Genomic DNA, 19,604 nt, shown 5'->3' with positions numbered 1-19,604 from the left:
TGTCCAGTTCTCTTTGAAAGTCATCCAAGTTGGTGGCCATCCCTGCCTCTTGTGGGAGTGTGAAGAAGTACCTTCTTTTATCTGTCTTGAGTTTCTAAGCTTTCTGTAACCATTTTTTCAATGCCGTGCATAGGTTTAGAAACAACTATATGCACATTCCAGCCATTATTCCCCACATTCCCCAGCCATTATTTACCATATTTGTACAGCAGGTTTTGCCTGACCGTGGCCATGGAGACGATGAGTGAGGCAGCCTTGTAAGGCGTTTCCAGGTGGTTGGCGATCGTGCAAAGCGAACTCAGCACTTTGCCAATGCTGCCTCTGGCCAGGGAAAATGCCAGCAGGGTAAGCTCTACTTCTGGGGAGGCACAACGACTGGGAAGAAATGGAAGGAAAACAGGGATTAGACAAGTAGCCTTGGGCTATTGTTTTCTAACCACCATGACATGCTGTAATGCAGGATATGGAGGAAGCACAAGCTACATAAGGAGACTGGAGGAAAAATTCCCAGACTACTCAGAATTGTATCAGCTTCTAAAACCTTTCCCCTTAGTCCTGTGCTTTCTGGTCTGAACTTAAAAGCTGCAGTTTCCACTGCATCACAACACAGTGGGGGAAACTAGGCCATGGGGGTTAATATGGCCCTTCAAGCCTCGCCATCTGGCCCTTGGGACTCTCTCCAGGTCATGCCCACCGCACCTCCCACCAACCCAGTGATTTTGCCTGGCTAGAAAGTGTGTTTGAATTGTGACGATGCCTCTTGCTTGTAAGGATGAAGGATGGAGAGAGGTCTGTCAATGTGTGTAGAAACCAGCCTACAGAAGTAAAATTTACATTTGTTGCTTTGCACTCTTTTGCCTCTAGTCCTGCCCACCACGGGGATGTGGCCCCCAGAAGGCAATGTAGCCCTCAGGCTGGCCAAAGTTCCTCATCCATGCTCTAGTCCAGGGATTTAACACGGACTTGATTTTTGTTGAAGCATGGGCTTGGCAGCCATACGTGACAAGGGGCTGCCATGCAGACAAGTGAAATTTGCATGGGTTGCTCCACCCACTTTTGCCTCTAACCCCACCCACCACTAGCATGCAAGCTTCCAGAAGGAATGAGGCTGAAGAATGGATATTTGCTCCTGGTGTAACACTTATTTGCTGTATTACAGTGGTACCTTGGGTTACAGACGCTTCAGGTTACAGACTCCGCTAAGCCAGAAATAGTACCTCGGGTTAAGAACTTTGCTTCAGGATGAGAACAGAAATCGCATGGTGGCAGCGGGAGGCCCTATTAGCTAAAGTGGTACCTCAGGTTAAGAACAGTTTCAGGTTAAGAACGGACCTCCAGAACGAATTAAGTTTTTAACCAGAGGTACCACTGCAATGCTCTATTATGACTGTACCTGGTAATTCCCAGAAGAAAACTGTCCACTTCTTCCAAAACGTTGGGAGATAGGAAGCTTGAGAAGTCTATGGAGCCTGGTGACAAAGAAAGTGGGGGCATGTGCTGCAGGGCCTTCCTGGAGGAAGAAAAAGGAAGAGAGCATCCCATCAGAAACAATGGCAAGCAGGAAGTGCGGCTGGAAGTCCAGTGTGGACAAGGTTGTGACACAGCGCATCACGGAGAACAAGAGGCCAACGTGAGCAGCCCAGCTACACCTCTACATGGTTCAGTTACATGTTACACTTTTAAAGCAATGGCCCACTGCTGTTATGGGCTCTTGGATAGAGGAAAAGCAATGCAGAATTCTAAACATATAAATAAAATCAATGACTATGCCTTAATAGTCCTGCCCTTGTCAGAGCTTTGCCTGTGGAAAATCCAGAAGGCTCCCTCCCTCCTCTCCCAGACAGAGACAGAAAAATGGAAGGGACAGGGGAAAACTTTTACATTGCGCTTTGCAGCGAAGAATAGCTCCCAAAGCAGCATACAATTAAAATCCATATGTAAGTGTGTGCTCTCTGTGTGTATATGTTTGTGTGAAGTATTCTGGTCTCATCCTAAGGTAGCCAGCAGCCTTTTACCCTACTCCAAGAGAGAACAGTGGGAAAACAGCAAACCGCACCCTTTGCTCCTGAGACTAAAAGGAAATGGGAGTGGGGGCGGGGAGGATATGTACCTAGTTTTACAACAAATTTTAAGCTGCTGTTTCTAAAGCTGTGCATAAGAGACTCTTACACACAAAAATACAACAAAATGTACAACAAAATGGAGGTTTCTTTTTTTAAAAAATGTAACAAAACTCATCCCCCTCCAAGGCAGAAACACAAATTATCAGTTGTATCCAATGCTAGTCCAACTCAGAGTAGACCCACTGAAAATAATGAACATTACTAACTTGGGTCCATCCATTCAAATTAAGTCTACTCTGAGTTAAACATAGTTGGATACAACCCTGTAACGTGAAAGGCTGATTTGGTGTGTCCTCTCCCCCCACCCTTGTTCTTGTGAATGCAGTAGTTTAGCTGTTTTTAATTCTGAATTTTAAAATTTTAGTAACCCACCCTGGCCAGATATAAGCACTGGTGTACACTCATAAGAAGGAAAAATGCAGATGGTAATGTAGCTAAGCAGAAAAAGGAAGGAGAACTACTCACTGAGTATTTTGCAGGATGGCATGAACAATCGCAGGGTTGGTGTCCATGGACGCTGTGATCAGAGAGGTCAAAAGGGACCAGTACCAGATCGCCGAAGCATCGCAGACTGAGACACCTCCCTTCTTCACTCTTTGGTAGCCGATAGCCCTGAGCCCGTGGATTCTGGTGTCGCACCCATCACTAAGGCAGCGCTTGATATTTATCTGTACATCTGTCAAAAGCATCAAACAAATAATTTCTTCCAGCCATGGGCCAATTTTGTTTTTTGTTTTTAATGAAGTTCTATAACTCAAAGTGAAGCTGCTGATTGTCCAATAACGTTTAAGAACAGCTAACATCACAAAACATGCTATACGTGTATAGCAGGCATAGGCAAACATGGCCCTCCAGATGTTTTGGGACTACAACTCCCATGATCCCTAGCTAACAGGACCAGTGGTCAGAGATGATGGGAACTGTAGTCCCAAAACATCTGGAGGGCCGAGTTTGCCTATGCCTGGTGTAGCGGAACATCCTTCGCTGTACATTACCACCCGAACCCCTTTGAGTTATATTCCAAAAGCATTCTCTCCTGCAGCCTAGAACATGACTGCTTATTCAGAGTACAATACCATGGATCAATAAACTCCTAGGTCTAGGTAATCGGTAGATTCTACAAGCTATTAAAGGAAAATATCAAGTGAGGGGAAGAAGGCTCATCATGGAGGATGTTGCTGCCAAACCAAGTTTATTCACTGGGGAGTGGAGAACGACACAAACGAGGTTCCTATGCCAGGCCTGAAAAATTCCTGCACCTTCTTTTGGGTTCTCCAGAGCAGGGCAGCTGTAAACCAAGCATAGCCAACTGCCAAGCCACAAAAATGAAGGCGGCCCTAGTGGCAGGCAAGCTTAAATTATTGGCTGGGAATCATATGCCAGACTCAGAGTCAAAAGAGACATGTAGTTATGCATAATTTGAGATTTCAACAAGGTCTAGCACTTCCAGATATTTTAAATATGATTTGGCATCCCTATATTACATATACAGCAGAAACATTATTTTCAAAACAACCCTCATCATGTGCCTGGCAAATCTGGAACTATATGTGAAGATCAGTTAACACAATTATTATTTCTTCTACGTGAAGGCAATTTTTATTCTCATTTTTTCTTTCCTGACTTTGTTACTTAACCCATATGTATCTGTACTTACTCTATGTGCCTATCTGGATATCCCCCCCCCCATTGTTGTCTTGGTTTTATATACATTATAAAATGAAATAAAAATTATTTAACCAAAAAAAAAAAAAAAAAAAGACAGATATGTGGGGAATCCTTATGTCTAAATCCCCCCACAGAGGTCATATTTTTTATTTTACCCTAGTCTTCATTTGATGCATCAAACCAGTGTATCTATTAACTACAGTGGTACCTCGGTTCTAGAACGTCTCCATTGTCAAATGTTTCAGAACCTAAAAGTAAATGCTTCCATTTTCAAAGTCTAACAACCTCCGCTGCGTGTTTTTAATTTTCTCAATTGCATTTGCAGCCAACCCTTTGCGCCTTGGTTTTCGAACGTTTCGGAACTCAAGTGGTCTTCCGGAATTGATTGCGTTCGAGAACCGAGGTTTCCTTTCTTCCTGAAATATCCCTTTATAAAGCCTGGTGGGGGTGCTTTCACCAAGGAAACTTAACTGCAAAGTTGCTAGGGCACTTCTCTCTCCATTTTCCTTCCCGCCCCCTGCCCTATTGCACAATAGTAAAAGTAAAGGGACCCCTGGCCATTAGGTCCAGTCGTGACAGACTCTGGGGTTGCAGCGCTCATCTCGCTTTATTGGCCGAGGGAGCCGGCGTACAGTTTCTGGGTAATGTGGCCAGCATGACTAAGCCGCTTCTGGCGAACCAGAGCAGCGCACGGAAACGCCGTTTACCTTCCCGCTGGAAGGTATTTATCTACTTGCACTTTGATGCACCTATTTATCTACTTGCACTTTGATGTGCTTTCGAACTGCTAGGTTGGCAGGAGCAGGGACCGAGCAACGGGAGCTCACCCCGTCGCAGGGATTCGAACCGCCAACCTTCTGATCTGCAAGTCCTAGGCTCTGTGGTTTAACTCACAGCGCCACCCGAGTCCCTATTGCACAATGCTGGCATGTAATTATCTGCATGTTGTTTATCATGGAACTTCAAAAGTCTGTGGATCAGGCCACGTTTCTTTTCTGTTTATTTCTCCCCTCGCCCCACAAAAAGACACAAACTTCTGTATTAGGGAGTCCCACAAATATCCAGAAGTCACTCCTATTTTTAGGTGGCCCCATCTCTCTTCCAAAATGGTAGCCAGTGTGGTGTAGTGGGTTTGAGTGCTGGACTAGGACCTGGGAGAGACAAGGCTTCAAATTGCCACCTGGCATGAAGCTCACTGGGCGACCTTGGGCCAGTCACTGCCTCTTTGCCGAGCCTATCTCACAGGGTCGTTGTGATGATAAAATGGGGGAGGCGGGATATAAATGTAATAAATAATTAAATACTGATTGACAACTAGCTTAAGTGTGTGATCTGTATTATATATGAGGGTAGTTCTGACAACAGAGTAAGCCACAGTCCCAGGCAGATAAGAATTCTCTGAGAACTGCAACATTTCTCTTAATGCTGGTCTTTTTGTACGGGTTATAGGCCCCCAAGATTACTTCAACAGAAATTAATGAGCTTTTAAAACAACAACGCTCCAATTCCCTGAGCAAGTCAGAATTCCAGATTCATTTCTAGATAATGAACAAACCTGCAATCATGCAAGCCACAATAATTGGGGAGGGGGCTGTCAAATGTCCAAGTGAACCACAGGTATTTTGCTGAGGAGCATTGTGCATTTTAAGCCAACCATGACATTCATGGGTTTGCATGGAAATGAGGATAATACAGACACCGAATCTTGCCTGAAGAGTGATATTCACAAGACATCCGATTTCAGTGGTTTCCAAGTATTAAGCTTCACATTTCTAGTGGCACAGTTATAACGTTATACACACTTGGGGTATTAAAACCTGTCAATCTGAACTCCAACACTCTTTTAAATAAGTTTTCTAGCTGAACTCCAGAACCTGAACTCAGATTCAAAGGCTTGGCCCCAGAGCACATGAAAACTGTCTCTGGGCATGGGCATCCACAAGTACTGAGAGCTCAACATCTAGGGATGCAGGCAAGTGTCTATGTGGGGTTTCTTGTCTGTTTGGTGGACTGATTGTGAGTCGCTTTGGGTTAACCTGGACGAGATAAAGCGACTTTGGGCTGACCTGGGTAACCCAAACTTCCCATCCCTAAGAAACTGCTTCCCCACCCCCCTTTTACCTTTCAAGCCAGTCAGTTAAAATATATTTTGTTTTATTAAAGAGAGAGAGAGAGAGAGAGAGAAGAAACACCAATTGTATTGTTATTGACTCACACATCTGACTAATGTTAGCGTTTTCCAACAATGTCACATATCCGGTAACATTGCTGGGAATGTGAACATCGCGGACCTCCTGGAGATTGCTGGCCGTCCTTCCAACAGCTACCGTAACCTGCTGCGGCATGTAACTCTGGTCGTTGGCTGCAACTGCAATCGAGAGGTGCCTCAGAATGACGTCCGGTTTCATCTTTAAACTGGAAGGCAAAGAGATTTAATTGGGAATGCGGGGGGTGAGAACAGGAGATTTTGTGGTGCCTAACTGAGCTTGCCCAACTTGCACTTATTCAGTAAAGAACACATTTATAAAAGGATGCCAGGCTTCTGTATCCACTGGGCCATACATATCGCACCAGTCCATGATAAAGATCAAACTCAAAGCAGCTTACAATTAAAAAAGAAATCATGAGAGAATTAAAGGCAAAGGCTTGCATCTAGCATTAGTCATGCCTATTAGGTCTTCTGGGCAGAACTTCGCTCAAATCACCCTAAACCTAGTAATAAAACAAGCAGCACATTAAAAACTTTATCAACAGTTAAAATCACAAGCAAGTTGACACTGGCTGTCCATCTATTATCAGGCAAGGATCACATCTTAATTTATAAAGCCCTGAGCAACTTAAGCCCAGGGTACTTCAGGAACAGCCAGAAGCTTAATATCCCAGTCTGGTCACCGAGATCATCTGCATGAATGTCGCTGGTCATTCCCCAAGTTGGCAAGGCTCATTTGAGAACAACATGGAACCAAGCCTTTTGTGTAATCTGCCCAACTCTGTGGAACCCTCTGTCACTAAAGATACAGCAGACACCATCTGTTTCAACTTTTAAACGCATGTGAAAACTTTTTATTCCTTCAAGCTTATGCAGGCAATTAAAAATACATCTTTCCACAACAGTTATCTGATTTTAACTTTTTAATATGTTTTTTATTGTGTGGTTACATATGTACTTGTTGTGAAACACTTTGATATTTTCTTCATGTATTAGCAGTACAGAAATATTGTTATAAATAAGTAAGCAGGGGGAAGAATCATAGGAAAATATAGTGGTAGAAAAACCTCCTGCACAAAGTCTTTCACATCACTGTTGTTTATCCATGCCGTAACCCTAGTGGGAGCAATACTAGCTTTTGACAGTTAAGGTATTTTGTTTTATGGGACCCACCCCTTCTGTTCAGGAAAAGCTTCTGTTTTGGTTGAAATGGTTTTACTTGGTTTTGTAACCTTATGTTTATATAGCTGTAACCCATCCTGGGGACCTTATGGTGAAGGGCAGCTAAGGAATTTTATGAGTAAATGAAACAAACCACAGTTCTAGGGCTCAGAATTAAGTTCAAGCCAGGGATAGTGGTTGAAGTCCAACATCTGGACAGAACCACAATACCTCTCTTCTACAAGCTTGAGAGACTTGTGTGAACCAGTTTCCATCCAAGTCAAACAAAGAAGAGGAACGTTCTGCTCTGGAAATCCCAGAAGCCTTGTTAATAATGAAATTCAGCCTGTCACTCACCGTATCCAGTGTGACCGAGCACTCCCATCAGACTGCCAGAAGGAGGAGGTCTCTCCATTTGTCATTTTGTCAATGTCTGCTGAATTGGAGGAAGTTTCTATGTGAGTGTAGCACTTTGAAACTGATTTGAGCTTGTCTAATTCCTGGTTTCCATTTAAATCACTCGGACATTCTGTAAAGAGATTGGAAGAAGTGGCAAAGACGGGTTAAGTAAAAACATTCATACCAGCATACTGACTTCTGCTTTCCTCTTCCTCCGTCCCCCCCCTACCTTCATGGCAATCTACGAGACCTTTGAGGAAGTGATTCTCTTTCATTTCCTTGCAACACGTTCATTGAGAATTTGCCTAGAGGAAAGGCAAGTAACCTCTACTGTTTCCTTTTCTCTCCTTTTTTTTAAGGGCAGGTATTGGAACTGGCATCCAAACAGTACAAGTATCATCCACAGACTTAACTGTTAAGCAGACTGTGTGGATCTGGCTTCTGGTTTTTTTAGGTCCTTTCCCCTCTCTTGTCAGGAGCTCAGCCGCCCAGGTTCACTATTAAAGGACTTATAGAGCTGCCAACCCATAGGGAAGCCCACTCTGAGTTCCCGCATGAATTACTAATCTGGGCACACCTGAATGATTGGATTGGGGGGGGGGTGCCCAGAGCAGACACTCATACATCTATGCAACAGGCAGCCTCCTCTAAAGGTAGATAATTCTGCTACGCCTCTGTATTCTGAGTGACTGAATGACCCACATCACAACCTATGCAGAACAATTACAGGTGCCTAGTGAAGGGTGATCTGGAGAAGACAAAAAAAGGGGGGAACCGCACCCATAGTAACAAAAATACCACACGTTAGTGAAATCAGAATTTAAACATGGTTCAAATAAGGGAGGCATAGACTGGCATCTCCATCTGCAGAGGAGCTTTGCCTCCAAGCATGTCTTGATACTGAACTGCTCAAGAAATTATCCTGACATGGATATTCAGAAGATTGAGAGGAAACACAATTAAGATTATAATTGCACCTCAGTGGCTGGCCCTGATTATAAACATTTTAGGTGAGAAGAGGACAAATCAACTTCCAATACCTTTTTCTTTTAGGAGGAGCCGGTCTAAAGAATCCTTCAGTACGGAAGATCGCATGGTGCAAATATTGTTGAAGTACTCCAAGACTGGATATGGGATGACTGTGCTGGCGATACGGTGCCGGTGCAGGAACCTCAGGATCATGAAAGCATGGAGACTAAGGCGCTCATTCAACTCTGAAAATATGTCTACAAAACCTTGAGCAGGAAAGGGAAAGGCACTTAATAAGATGCATACATATTTTGGTAGAGACAGAACATTTCCTCCTTCAGTTAATTAAGTGGCACTTAATTCTATCACTCGACTGGCTAGAACAGGAATAGAGGAATCTGTCACCCCTCCAGATGTTGGTCTACAACTCCCATCATGATGGGAATTGTAGTCCAACAACATCTAGAGGGCCACTGGCTCCCAATCCCTGGGCTAAACATGAGATTAGTTAAATAAACCCCACTCAAGTCACTACTTAGGTGCTTCCAAACTACGCTAGTGGAAGGGGGGAAAGAAGCAGCAGTGCCCCTAAGAAAGAAACCATATGAAGCTACTGATAATTAAAACCAGTGTGAGGAGAAGCATATTCAATCAGTGTGAGCAAGTGAGGAAGCACATTTGGCCCCAACGAACAGGCTGATGGCTTAACTGTGTGTGAACCAAGTAATCATTGTATCCTAAACTACTGAAACTGTTTTGATATAATCCCTACAGAATGGTATGAGCTGGTAGCAGCATTTTTCCATGTTGTATGATTCTAGAGGTTTCTGGAAATATGACATGGCACTTGTTTAAAAATCCTAGTCCATTCCTAGGTTTGGGCGATATGTTTATGAATACGGGTGCAGAATCTCCCAAAATCTCCAGTGTTCAGAAACTGGGAGTAGCCACACTCTATATGACTATCTGTTCCTTACTTGGTACCTTGAACCATATCCTTAACCTCTTCTAGCTGTGAAAGACTGCTAAGACATCCTTCAACTCAACTATGGGGCTCAAATAATGCACACAAACTAGTGAAACACAATGTTAAAAAGAGAGAGAAAGAGAGAGAGAGAAAGAGAGACCCACAGATACCGTTCTCTTCTCAGACCTTTTCCTAGCACGGAACTCACAGCTCTCTCGCAGGGTGCCTAATGGTTTTTTCCAGATTTAACAGTTTTCATATATTTTAGACATTGGTGTGGTGCAGTGGCTAAGAAGCTTGAGCTACGAAGCAGAAAATTGCTACTCTGAATCTTGCCTCTTATAGAAACTCAGTGTGGACCTTCAGTAAACGTCAATCTCCCTCTATCAACATTGATCTCCCATCTGTAATATGGGGTCAATACTGGCCTTACCTTAACAAGACTGTGAAAGCACTATGAATATTTGAAAAACAAGCATTATTATTAGCTATGAGTACTTTTATACCCTGACTGTTTATTTTGGGTGTGCCCAAACAAAGCTACTAGAAACCTCGCAAAGGTCTGGCACTGCCTCATGAGTCATGACCATGCACTTCTCAGGAAAACACAAGCAAGTCAATATGACAGCTCCTGAGTAAACAAGTGATTAAAAATGAACCCCTTGAATGGTTCAGGGTGAAGCTAGCAATGGTGATAGAATTGCACACTTGAGCTAAGTGAGATGCCCAATCAACGATTCCTTCTGCTATTAGACATGTTAGTTTTCACCAACCTCGTCTTATCCAGATGTTTTGGACTACCAACTCACATAGCTATATATCAACTGGAGAATGTGAAGCTGCCTTACAGTGGCAGAAGAATCATCCTAGGGAGAAAGTCCCACTGCAAAGTCTCTCCCAACCCTACCTGGAGATGCCAGAGGTTGAACTTGGGACCTTCTGCTTGCTCTACCAACGAGCTATGGCCCTTCTCCATTTGCTCTAACACCAGGCACCTTCCCAGGGGCTTACTGTCATGCTATCTTAAGTCCGTGGCCCATTGCATTAAGATAAATCCACTGAAGCCATCTCCCTTCTTCCTTCCCATTTCTTACCTGGGACAAGCGAACAAGCCTGCAGCTGCCTAATCACGTGACTAAGCTCCCCTTGAAGATTGGCTCCGCTGGAGTTCTTGAGAGCCTCCAGCATGTTCTCCACATCCACTGTGCCATCACCCTCAGGATCAAACTGAGCAAAAGCCTGAAGAGGAAGAAAAAGAAGATCAGCAGTTAGATGAGCAGAGAGGGGAGAGCCCCCTTTTATCGTGCCCACTGTCAACGGTCTTTAACTATCTCAAATGGAAAAAGCAATTTTCTCCATTGGCACAAAGTTATAGCACACTGGGTATAACTTGATTTATAAGGTAATCAATCACCTGTAGTGAATACTCATCTGATACTCTCTAGTTGCAGCTGGCCTTTAGTGTGGTGACACTTTACCCTTTGAACTCCCTTCCGCTATATCTCAGGCACTTTCGTTATTGTCTTTCTGGCATCTAAACAGAGACCTTTAGCTCTGTTGGTATCTGTGGGATTGATTTTATGAACACAGTATTCAACTGTTTATATATATAATCGGCTTTTGAAGGGGGTGAACGCATGCACACGCACACAACTTGTTTTAACTTGTGTTGCCTTTTTGACCATTGGCTATAGGAGCTGTAGCTGAGTCACAGAAACAGCAAGTAGTTCAGAGATGCCCTCCGAGACCATGGTTTCAGCAAAGATTTGAAATGATTCCCATAACTAGTAAGAGAATATCACTGGTTGTTTATCACAGTTATTGCTTTAACAAAATGGACATGGTGTTCTGTTTTCTTGAGTCAGATGCATTGTCAGTACACTCCTGCAAACCTATTAAAAGTAGTAATAAACCAGTTTTCTCCCAAGCTGCTACTGAACTAAGGTCCTGCTTTGGGGTTTACTACAGGCATCTGGTTGGCCGCTCTGAGAACAGGATGCTGGACTGAATGAGCCACTGATCCAGCAGGCTATTTTTATGTCCTTAGAAAGGACATACTTTTTTAAGGTATCAATTTTAGCTTGTTCTACTTTAAGTTTCCCTCAAGATGTAACCCAGAAGGGACTAGATTGCGAGCCCCTTTTAGGGAGTGTGATCAACACAACTGAAATTGTTGTAATGCAACACAGGATGTAAACATACCTGAAGTGTCTTATGTAAGCAACAAGGTTGTTTGCTTTCACCAACTAAAGCTAGTCTCCCTTCTGGTCCTTTAACTAATCCGTGATGGCCAAAGGTTAGATATACACATGGCATCAGCATAAGGGCTCAAGGCCTTCTTGTTTGAGCTAAAACAGTCATTTGAAGAAAGGGCAAAATACTTTCTTTCCATGCCAGCCCATTTTGTACAACTGACTGTAACTTGTTCTACACACTGTTGCATGCACATCATTGCTGAACATGCTGCTTGTAAATGGATATGGATTATCCTCATTTCAAAGGTCAGCAGTGAAAATGCTTGTCACATGCTTAACCACAGCATGGGAGGACAGACTATGTGTTGGCAACCAGAGTGGTGTTTGGCTAAGTGACCTCCCAAGTAGCACCATTTAAACAAAGCTGGCCAGGTGATTTGTTTGCAGTGTACTATTGTCAACAAGTACATCCAATCCTAGTTTGCATGAAAAATTATTGTGATTTGTAGCTAGCTGTAACTGCAGAGACAGGGAAGTCAGTGCCATTTAGCTCTGGAAGCATGTATATTTCCCTGCTCTGCAGTTGGGCTATAACCTTATCTGAACATGTACTCTCTGGGTGAAAAGCAGGGAACAGTTGCTAGGGGAAGTAAGTGTGTTCACCTGTCCCTTCAGTTCAGCCACAATCTCTCTTGATATAAATTTGCTGAGCTGAAGCCATGTGTGGGTGGATTTGCTGGCTGATTTCTGGGGTGCCAAAGACCTCAGAAGTGACAGGTGTTTTATTTTAACATGGTGAAGGCATCTTCCAATTACTGTCCTACATTGGTTGACAGTTTGTTTCCATGCCCGATTCAAGGTGCTCACATTAACTGTTCTAAACCCTAAACAATTTAGGTCCCAAATTTCTGAAAGACCGCATTCTTCCTACAGACCTGTCAAGCTCAGTAGAAGGGTCCCCTTGGAAGTTCCACCACCCTCAGAAGGTTTTTTGAGGGGAGCGGTGGCCCAAGAGAGGCCATTCTCTGCTGGAAGGCCCTAAACTGTGTAATTCCTTCTGCACAGAACTGTGTACAGCTTATTCAGTATACAGCTTTTGGTAAATGCTGAATACGCAGCTTCCCCCCCCCCCGACCTTTGATAGCTGAGATATGAGTTGCAGGATCCACCCTATTCCAGTGAATGTAGTCCGTTTTAACTGTTTTTAATTCTGAATTTTATGTAATAAAATGATAAATGATAAAAGTAGGTTAGATTGTAGTATTTGAATTCTCACCGTCGGTCTCAGATTGTGCCCCTATATAGCACAATCAGAAGTCAGGCAAAATTGTTATGGGCATGAGTGGTTGATTGGTAAAGGTGTTGTACGAGGTCGGGAAGACTTCCTCTGGTTGTTTGAATGGATAGAAAGCAAGGCTGTGCAAACCTTATGCTTTCATGTTGGTTAGGAGCTTACATCATGCCACCTTGGCAGCATTATGGGCTGAGCAAAGTCTGGCTGCTCAGCCTCACTCGCCTCGGAGCTCCTCAGTGTGTCTATTGCCTGACAACACCATAACAAGGGGGAAAATGCTCCCTGAATAAACCTGACACCAAATTATTTCTGATTATATGTACAAATCTTTTTGAGCACTCTTGTGTATGTCTGTTTACACAAATCCCTTGAAAAAGCAACATCCATGTGCATGTGCTCTCCTCTACTGTCTCTGTGGGGTATGGGTTGATCCAGGGGGAGGGAGGCAAGAGGTGAGCAGAGGAGCTGGCAGCCATGGCATTTGATAAAAAATTCTAAATGTGCTCAGAGGCCTGAAAAACGTTGATGCCCGCTGTCAATGCTATATTCATCTTAATACTGTGTGGACCATATTAGGGGCTCTTACGTGGCAGAAAAGTTCCAAATAATTTTTTAGTAGACAATAAATAAACAAGAGTTGGAAGAGGAAGAAGATGGGCTCAGGAGAGGTGCGCAGAATGAAAAGTCTGAGGGAAAAGGAAGAGAGATGTTTTCTCCACAGTGTCTGGGATGGTGGATCTGTGATGCCATGTGGGAACACCCCAAACTTCTCCATTGATCCTCGGAGTTGGCTAGTCAAGCCAACCCCAATCACCCCACCCAGATTGTCAAATGACACACTCCAATTCATGGCAATGAACAAGTGCCAGAGACTCAAAGTATACAGAATGCTGTACGGAGAATTCTTCAGAGCTGAGGGTCAACCTCTGAAGTGGTGCTCATCAACCACATACAGGTTTATAGACACAGCTAAAGTAACTTGGGCTCCTGAGAAGTGAAGCTTTTTCTTCTTTAAAAAATAAATATCAGCATATATTACTTGTGCTCAAAATTTCAAATATATATCTGAAATGCACAAGCAAATCATCTGGGACAAAAACAACAAGTGGAGCTTTGACCCAGGCTTACAAGTGGCAAAGCTTCAGAGCCACACACCCCTTTTTCCATTCACTTAAGCAGGAGGAATCACAGTTCAAGGGCCCAGCCAGGCAAAAGCACTTCAGGAGGGTGCAGAGCAGGGGCAGTGAGGAGTGTGGCCTGGGTATGAGGCTTGACCCGCAGAGTGTTCTGAGGGTTGAATAGAGAGGCCTGGAAGGCTGTTTGTGGTCCTCAGGAGCATATTTGCAAGTGAACAAGGAAGTGTTGCAAAAAGGCAGAGAGCTGTGTGCATTGCTAAAGCCTAAGGGCCAGCAAAATCAAACAGCTTCCCTGCTTGAGCATCAGGTCATGTTTCTTAACAGGGTGTTGTCCCCTGAACCTTTGCCCTGAAGTGTTCTCTTTCTCTTCATACAATCAAGATTACATGTTACATAAAGGTGAAACTGTCCACACCCACTCTAAAGGCAATGCAGGCGTTTGAGTCTGAAAGCAGGCATTTTTCAAACAGCACTTAAACTGCTTTTTGCATTTTCCACAACAACTGCTTGGATGTGTATTAATTTTAAATCAATTCCCTTCCATTTTCTGCCTCATATAAAACACACTGAGGAAACAGATATTCCAAACTAAAATAACTCGTAACTCCTAGCATCACTTATGAAAAACAACCAGCATATGTTCTCCCTTGTAGGCAAACATTGTCATGAACCCTGTTAAAATGAAAGGAGAAGGTTTATTTAATACTTCCCATAATTAACTGTTTGTGAAACCAATGTCCCATTCTACCCCATTTGACAATCACACGCTTGTGAAGTCCTAAACAGCAGAGGAGAAACACAAAATTCAATCTGGGTTCTTATGGCTCTACCTCTCTTTCAAATCAGAACCAGTGAAGGCGGTGAAGGTCCTGTGTGAGTGCCTGGAGGCGGTTGGAGGATGGATGGCGGCTAATGGATTGAGGATGAATCCTGACAAGAGAGAAGTACTGTTTTGGGGGGACAGGGGGCGGGCAGGTGTGGAGGATTCCCTGGTCCTGAATGGGGTAACTGTGCCCCTGAAGGACCAGGTGCACAGCCTGGGAGTCATTTTGGACTCACAGCTGTCCATGGAGGCACAGGTCAATTCTGTATCCAAGGCAGCTGTCTACCAGCTCCATCTGGTACGCAGGCTGAGACCCTACCTTCCCGCGGACTGTCTCGCCAGAGTGGTGCATGCTCTAGTTATCTCCCGCTTGGACTACTGCAATGCGCTCTACGTGGGGCTACCTTTGAAGGTGACTCGGAAACTACAACTAATCCAGAATGCGGCAGCTAGACTGGTGACTGGGGGCGGCCGCCGAGACCACATAACACCGGTCTTGAAAGACCTACATTGGCTCCCAGTACGTTTCCGAGCACAATTCAAAGTGCTGGTGTTGACCTTTAAAGCCCTAAACGGCCTTGGCCCAGTATACCTGAAGGAGCGTCTCCACCCCCATCGTTCTGCCCGGACGCTGAGGTCCAGCGCCGAGGGCCTTCTGGCGGTTCCCTCATTACAAGAAGCAAAGCTACAGGGAACCAGGCAGAGGGCCTTCTCGGTAGTGGCACCCGCCTTGTGGAACGCCCTCCCATCAGATGTCAAAGCGATAAATAACTACCTGACATTCAGAAGACATCTTAAGGCAGCCCTGTTCAGGGAAGTTTTTAATCTGTGATATTTTAGTGTATTTCTGGTTTTTATGGAAGCCGCCCAGAGTGGCTGGGGAAACCCAGCCAGATGGGCGGGGTACAAATAAATTATTATTATTATTATTATTATTATTATTATTATTATGCAATAATAATCTCAGTTTAGAAACTCCCCTAATTACCAGTATAACATACTGTAACTTCTAACTTCCTTTCATGAGCAGCAGCTTCTGCGAGAGATTGCAAGGTGACTTTTAAGGAGTTAAAAGCTCCAGCATATATGCTTCAAAACCACAGACACTCCTTTGGATTGGAAGAGGGCACTACATTTAACAGCATGGGAAAATATATCCTCTGGGTCATGCTTTCAACAGAACTGCAGGTTATTTATGGCCATGGGTCATATGGGGAAAAGGTTGCTTGGAAACAAAACTTAGTACTGGACCAAAACGTGTAACGTCAATATTGCAAGTCTCCAAAACACATTCAACCAGTGCACTAGCCTTATCATTTTATTCCCTCCTCTCAACCCCATATTTATGCTAACCTACCACAGATTCCATTATGCTACTTCAATAATTTGAAGCATTTGTAAATTCTGATTCTCATCTTGGTAACTTCTAAACCAGGCATAGGCAAACTCGGCCCTCCAGATGTTTTGGGACTACAACTCCCATCATCCCCATCTAACAGGACCAGTGGTCAGGGATGATGGGAGTTGCAGTCTCAAAACATCTGGAGGGCCAAGTTTGCCTATGCCTGCTCTAAACCATCGCTGGGGAGCCTCAGAACTCGGGGCCAAATTCTCTGTGGCCCCTGCCAACAACAGCATTTTAAATCTGCTTCTATAGGCCACACAGAGCCACTGCTGCGGGAAGGAGACCCAGGTTCACACCTGTCCACCCTCAGCTCAGGGCTTACAAGTCATACTCTTACCCTAAGATGCATATCTGAAAATGCAGCAGCCCACCACAGAAGATGGTTGTTGAGTAAACAACACAGATAAAGTAATATAAAGCATTTCACCAAGCCACAGAACTATACAAAGCTGTTAATAGCAATACTTCCATCTCAAATCCATTCCTGGGCAAGACTCAATAAACACACAGGATCTCACTCCCAAGTTTCCATAGAGCTGAATCGCAAGGCTACAATCCTACAATGCTGCACGTTTCCTAAAAGGAAGCCCTGAAGTGAACACAATAGTGTTTGCTGTAGAGCCCACTCTGCAGGAGGTGGTTGCTGTCCTGCCTTGTGCATTTCCTAAAGGAGAAACCCTAAACTGAACACATTGGAGCTTACAAGTGAGTAAATACTTGACACAGGAGTGCACTGCAAGGCTGCAGCTGCCATCTCTTCCCTGGGGAGTTAAGGCCCCAGAAACATGGAGTAGTTCAGTTCCAAGTATACATGCAAATAAACAAACGGAACCCAGTCACAATATATTAAGATGTAGAACACACGAGAAGGGGGATAAGTGATAGAGGGTTTTTTTAAAAAAAAAAAAAGTTTGTATCTTCAATTTTTCAAAGTTGCATTTTTTAAAACTTGAATTTGTTTGTGAACTTCTCTGAGCTGCTTTGGAGACCTTTTTTTGACAGAAAGATGGCAAAGATATAAACTCTAACAGCACAGAGAGGCCTGCACGGCAAGCCTGCCATCCTACTTTGCATGCTTCCTAAGAGTAAACACAAGAACACTTACTTGGGAGTAAACACCACAGAAGAGTGCATTGCAAGGCTGCCCTCTCTACTTTGCATAAGAGGAAGCACCAGAACCAAACACAGCAAGTATTACATAAGCGCGCACTGCAAAGCTGCTGCCCTTGGGCACCCTACTGACCCTAGCAAACCCTACTGAGCAGAGATTGCCCCTCCACCCTTCCTTTTGGGTGCATAGGCTATGCTGCTCAAACACGCATATGTAGATGCAATCCCCTCAAACAGAGGAAGCTGCCATGTTGAATCAAACCACTGGCCCATTTGGCTCAGTATTTTATACAATGACGAGCAATGGCTCTCCTGGATTTCAGAGGGGAGGGGTCTCTTTCCCAGCCCTATCTGGAGACAACATTGAGGACTGAATTTAGGAGCAGGAGCTCTGCCACAGAAAGGTGACCCTTTGCTTAAAAGTAAAACAAGATTCTAGTCCTCATTTTTCTGAACAAAGAGCTGATTTAAAGAGGAATGTACGAAGCTGCCCTATACTGACAGTTGGTCCATCCAGCTCAGTATTCTGCACACTGACTAGCAGCTGCTCTCCAGTGTTTCAGGCAGAAGTCTTTCTCCAGCTGTATCTAGAGATGCCAGGGATTGAATCTTGGAGCTTCTGCATGCAAAGCAGGTACTCTAACAGTGCTTCAGGTTTAAGTGCCGTTTGGACCAGGATCTTAAACAGCTGGAAGGGGATGTGTGACATGTCAAGAAGGAAATGCCTTACTTGTGAGTGGTGGTGATAAACATGACTACTGTATAGCACTAACAGGTTGCTCTAACATTTTTAGGGATTCTAGTCCTCATTATTCTAAATAAAGGTCTAGTTTACATAATAACATCACAAGCTGCCTTATACTGAGCCCATAGTGGTTCATCTGGCTTTGTATTCTCTCAACCCCAGAGTCATCCGCGACTGGACCTAACCGTCAGGGGTACCTTTACAACTATTTGTAGCGGCTCTCCAGGGTCTCAGGCAGGGAGCCTTTCCCCAGCCCTGCCGGGATATGCAAGAGACGGAACGTGGAACCTCCTGCACACAACTATAATGCTCCACCACTGCCCTGTGCACTTTGCCCTAAAAATAAAGCAAGACTCTAGTCCTTGTGATTTCAACATAGGCTGCTTCAAACAGGAACCTAGGAAGCTGTCTTATACCAAGGTAGACCTCCGGGGTCCACCTGGAGGAGGTCTCCCCCCCCCCGGCCCTGCCTGGAGATGCCAAGGGCGGAAGGTGGGGCCTCCGAAGCACCTGCTCCACACACTGAGCTGCCCCCCCCTTCCCCATGGTGGTGGGGGGGGGGGTGTCGCCCGCTCACCTCCTCGCTCCTGGCTCGCTCCTCGGCGGCGGCGGCAGCGGCTTCCCCTCCACTCCCGCCTCCTCCGGTGGCGGCTGCCCCGGCGGCGGCTGCCCCCGCTGCTCCTCCTCCGCCTCCTCCTGGCGTCGGCCCGGCGCGGGCCTCGAGGGCCTCGCAGAGCTGCTCGAGGCTGACGGCGTGCTCCCCGCGGCCCAGGCGCTCCTCCAGCCAGCGCACCAGGGCGGCGTGGTGGCGGGACAGCAGCGGTTCCGCCGAGGGAGCCTCGCGCAAGCGGGCCGCGGCCTCCTCCCTCAGGCGGGCCTGGCCGAGCAGCACCGACGCCGCCGGCAGCAGCGGGGACGGGGACGAGGACGGCAGGGAGGCCGCCGACGGAGGCGCCGAGGGCCGGGCGGCGGCCGGCGAGGAAGAGGACGAGGAGGCCGCCGCCGTCTCCATGGCGCCCGGCGAGGAGGCCTCCCTGGCGGCGGCGGCGCCGCTATTCCGGGCGCCTCCCGCGGTGGCGGCGGCGCAGGGCGCCGTTTCCTCCTCCTCTTCCTCGCCCTCGCTGTGGCTGCCCACGTTCCCCATGGAGCGCCCGAGCCCGGCTTCCTTCTGCCGGCCGCTCCTCCTTCAGCTCGTCCCCGCGGCTTCCCTCAGGCCGCCGAACTTCCGCCAAGGCGGCGTCGCAAACGCAGGCTCGCCTAGCGGCCGTTTTGCGTCACCCGGCCGCAAAGCAGCGCCGAGGACACTAGCGCGCGTTCAGAAGGGCTCGATTTGCGGCAGCGTCGCCCAATAAGGAGATGGGTTGTCGGCTTTGCGGCAGCGTCGCGTACAGCGTTGTCGG

At 45.7% G+C, this 19,604-nt stretch overlaps 1 protein-coding gene across 2 annotated transcripts in view; it reads right to left on the bottom strand.

Moving 5' to 3' along the window:
• Positions 1-19,437, bottom strand: part of ZZEF1 (zinc finger ZZ-type and EF-hand domain containing 1) — a 74,807-nt gene extending 55,370 nt beyond the window's left edge. The window contains exons 1-8 of one of the 2 annotated variants that reach the window (XM_081843428.1): positions 18,782-19,437; positions 10,591-10,735; positions 8,601-8,795; positions 7,519-7,690; positions 6,007-6,206; positions 2,589-2,799; positions 1,394-1,510; positions 197-375 (exon numbers count right to left, since the gene is read on the bottom strand). In XM_081843428.1, coding sequence (XP_081699554.1) covers positions 197-375; positions 1,394-1,510; positions 2,589-2,799; positions 6,007-6,206; positions 7,519-7,690; positions 8,601-8,795; positions 10,591-10,735; positions 18,782-19,348 — 1,786 coding nt within the window. In that variant the 5' untranslated portion in view covers positions 19,349-19,437. The remainder of the gene's footprint in view (positions 1-196; positions 376-1,393; positions 1,511-2,588; positions 2,800-6,006; positions 6,207-7,518; positions 7,691-8,600; positions 8,796-10,590; positions 10,736-18,781) is intronic. The other variant, XM_081843429.1, reaches the window with a different exon arrangement.
• Positions 19,438-19,604: the final 167 nt, after the last annotated feature.

Source organism: Podarcis erhardii (genome assembly GCF_964252035.2).
Source record: "Podarcis erhardii genome assembly, chromosome: 16".
Lineage (NCBI taxonomy): Eukaryota > Metazoa > Chordata > Lepidosauria > Squamata > Lacertidae > Podarcis > Podarcis erhardii.
Note: the sequence above shows the minus strand (reverse complement) of the source record. Positions and strands in the feature narration are given on the sequence as shown.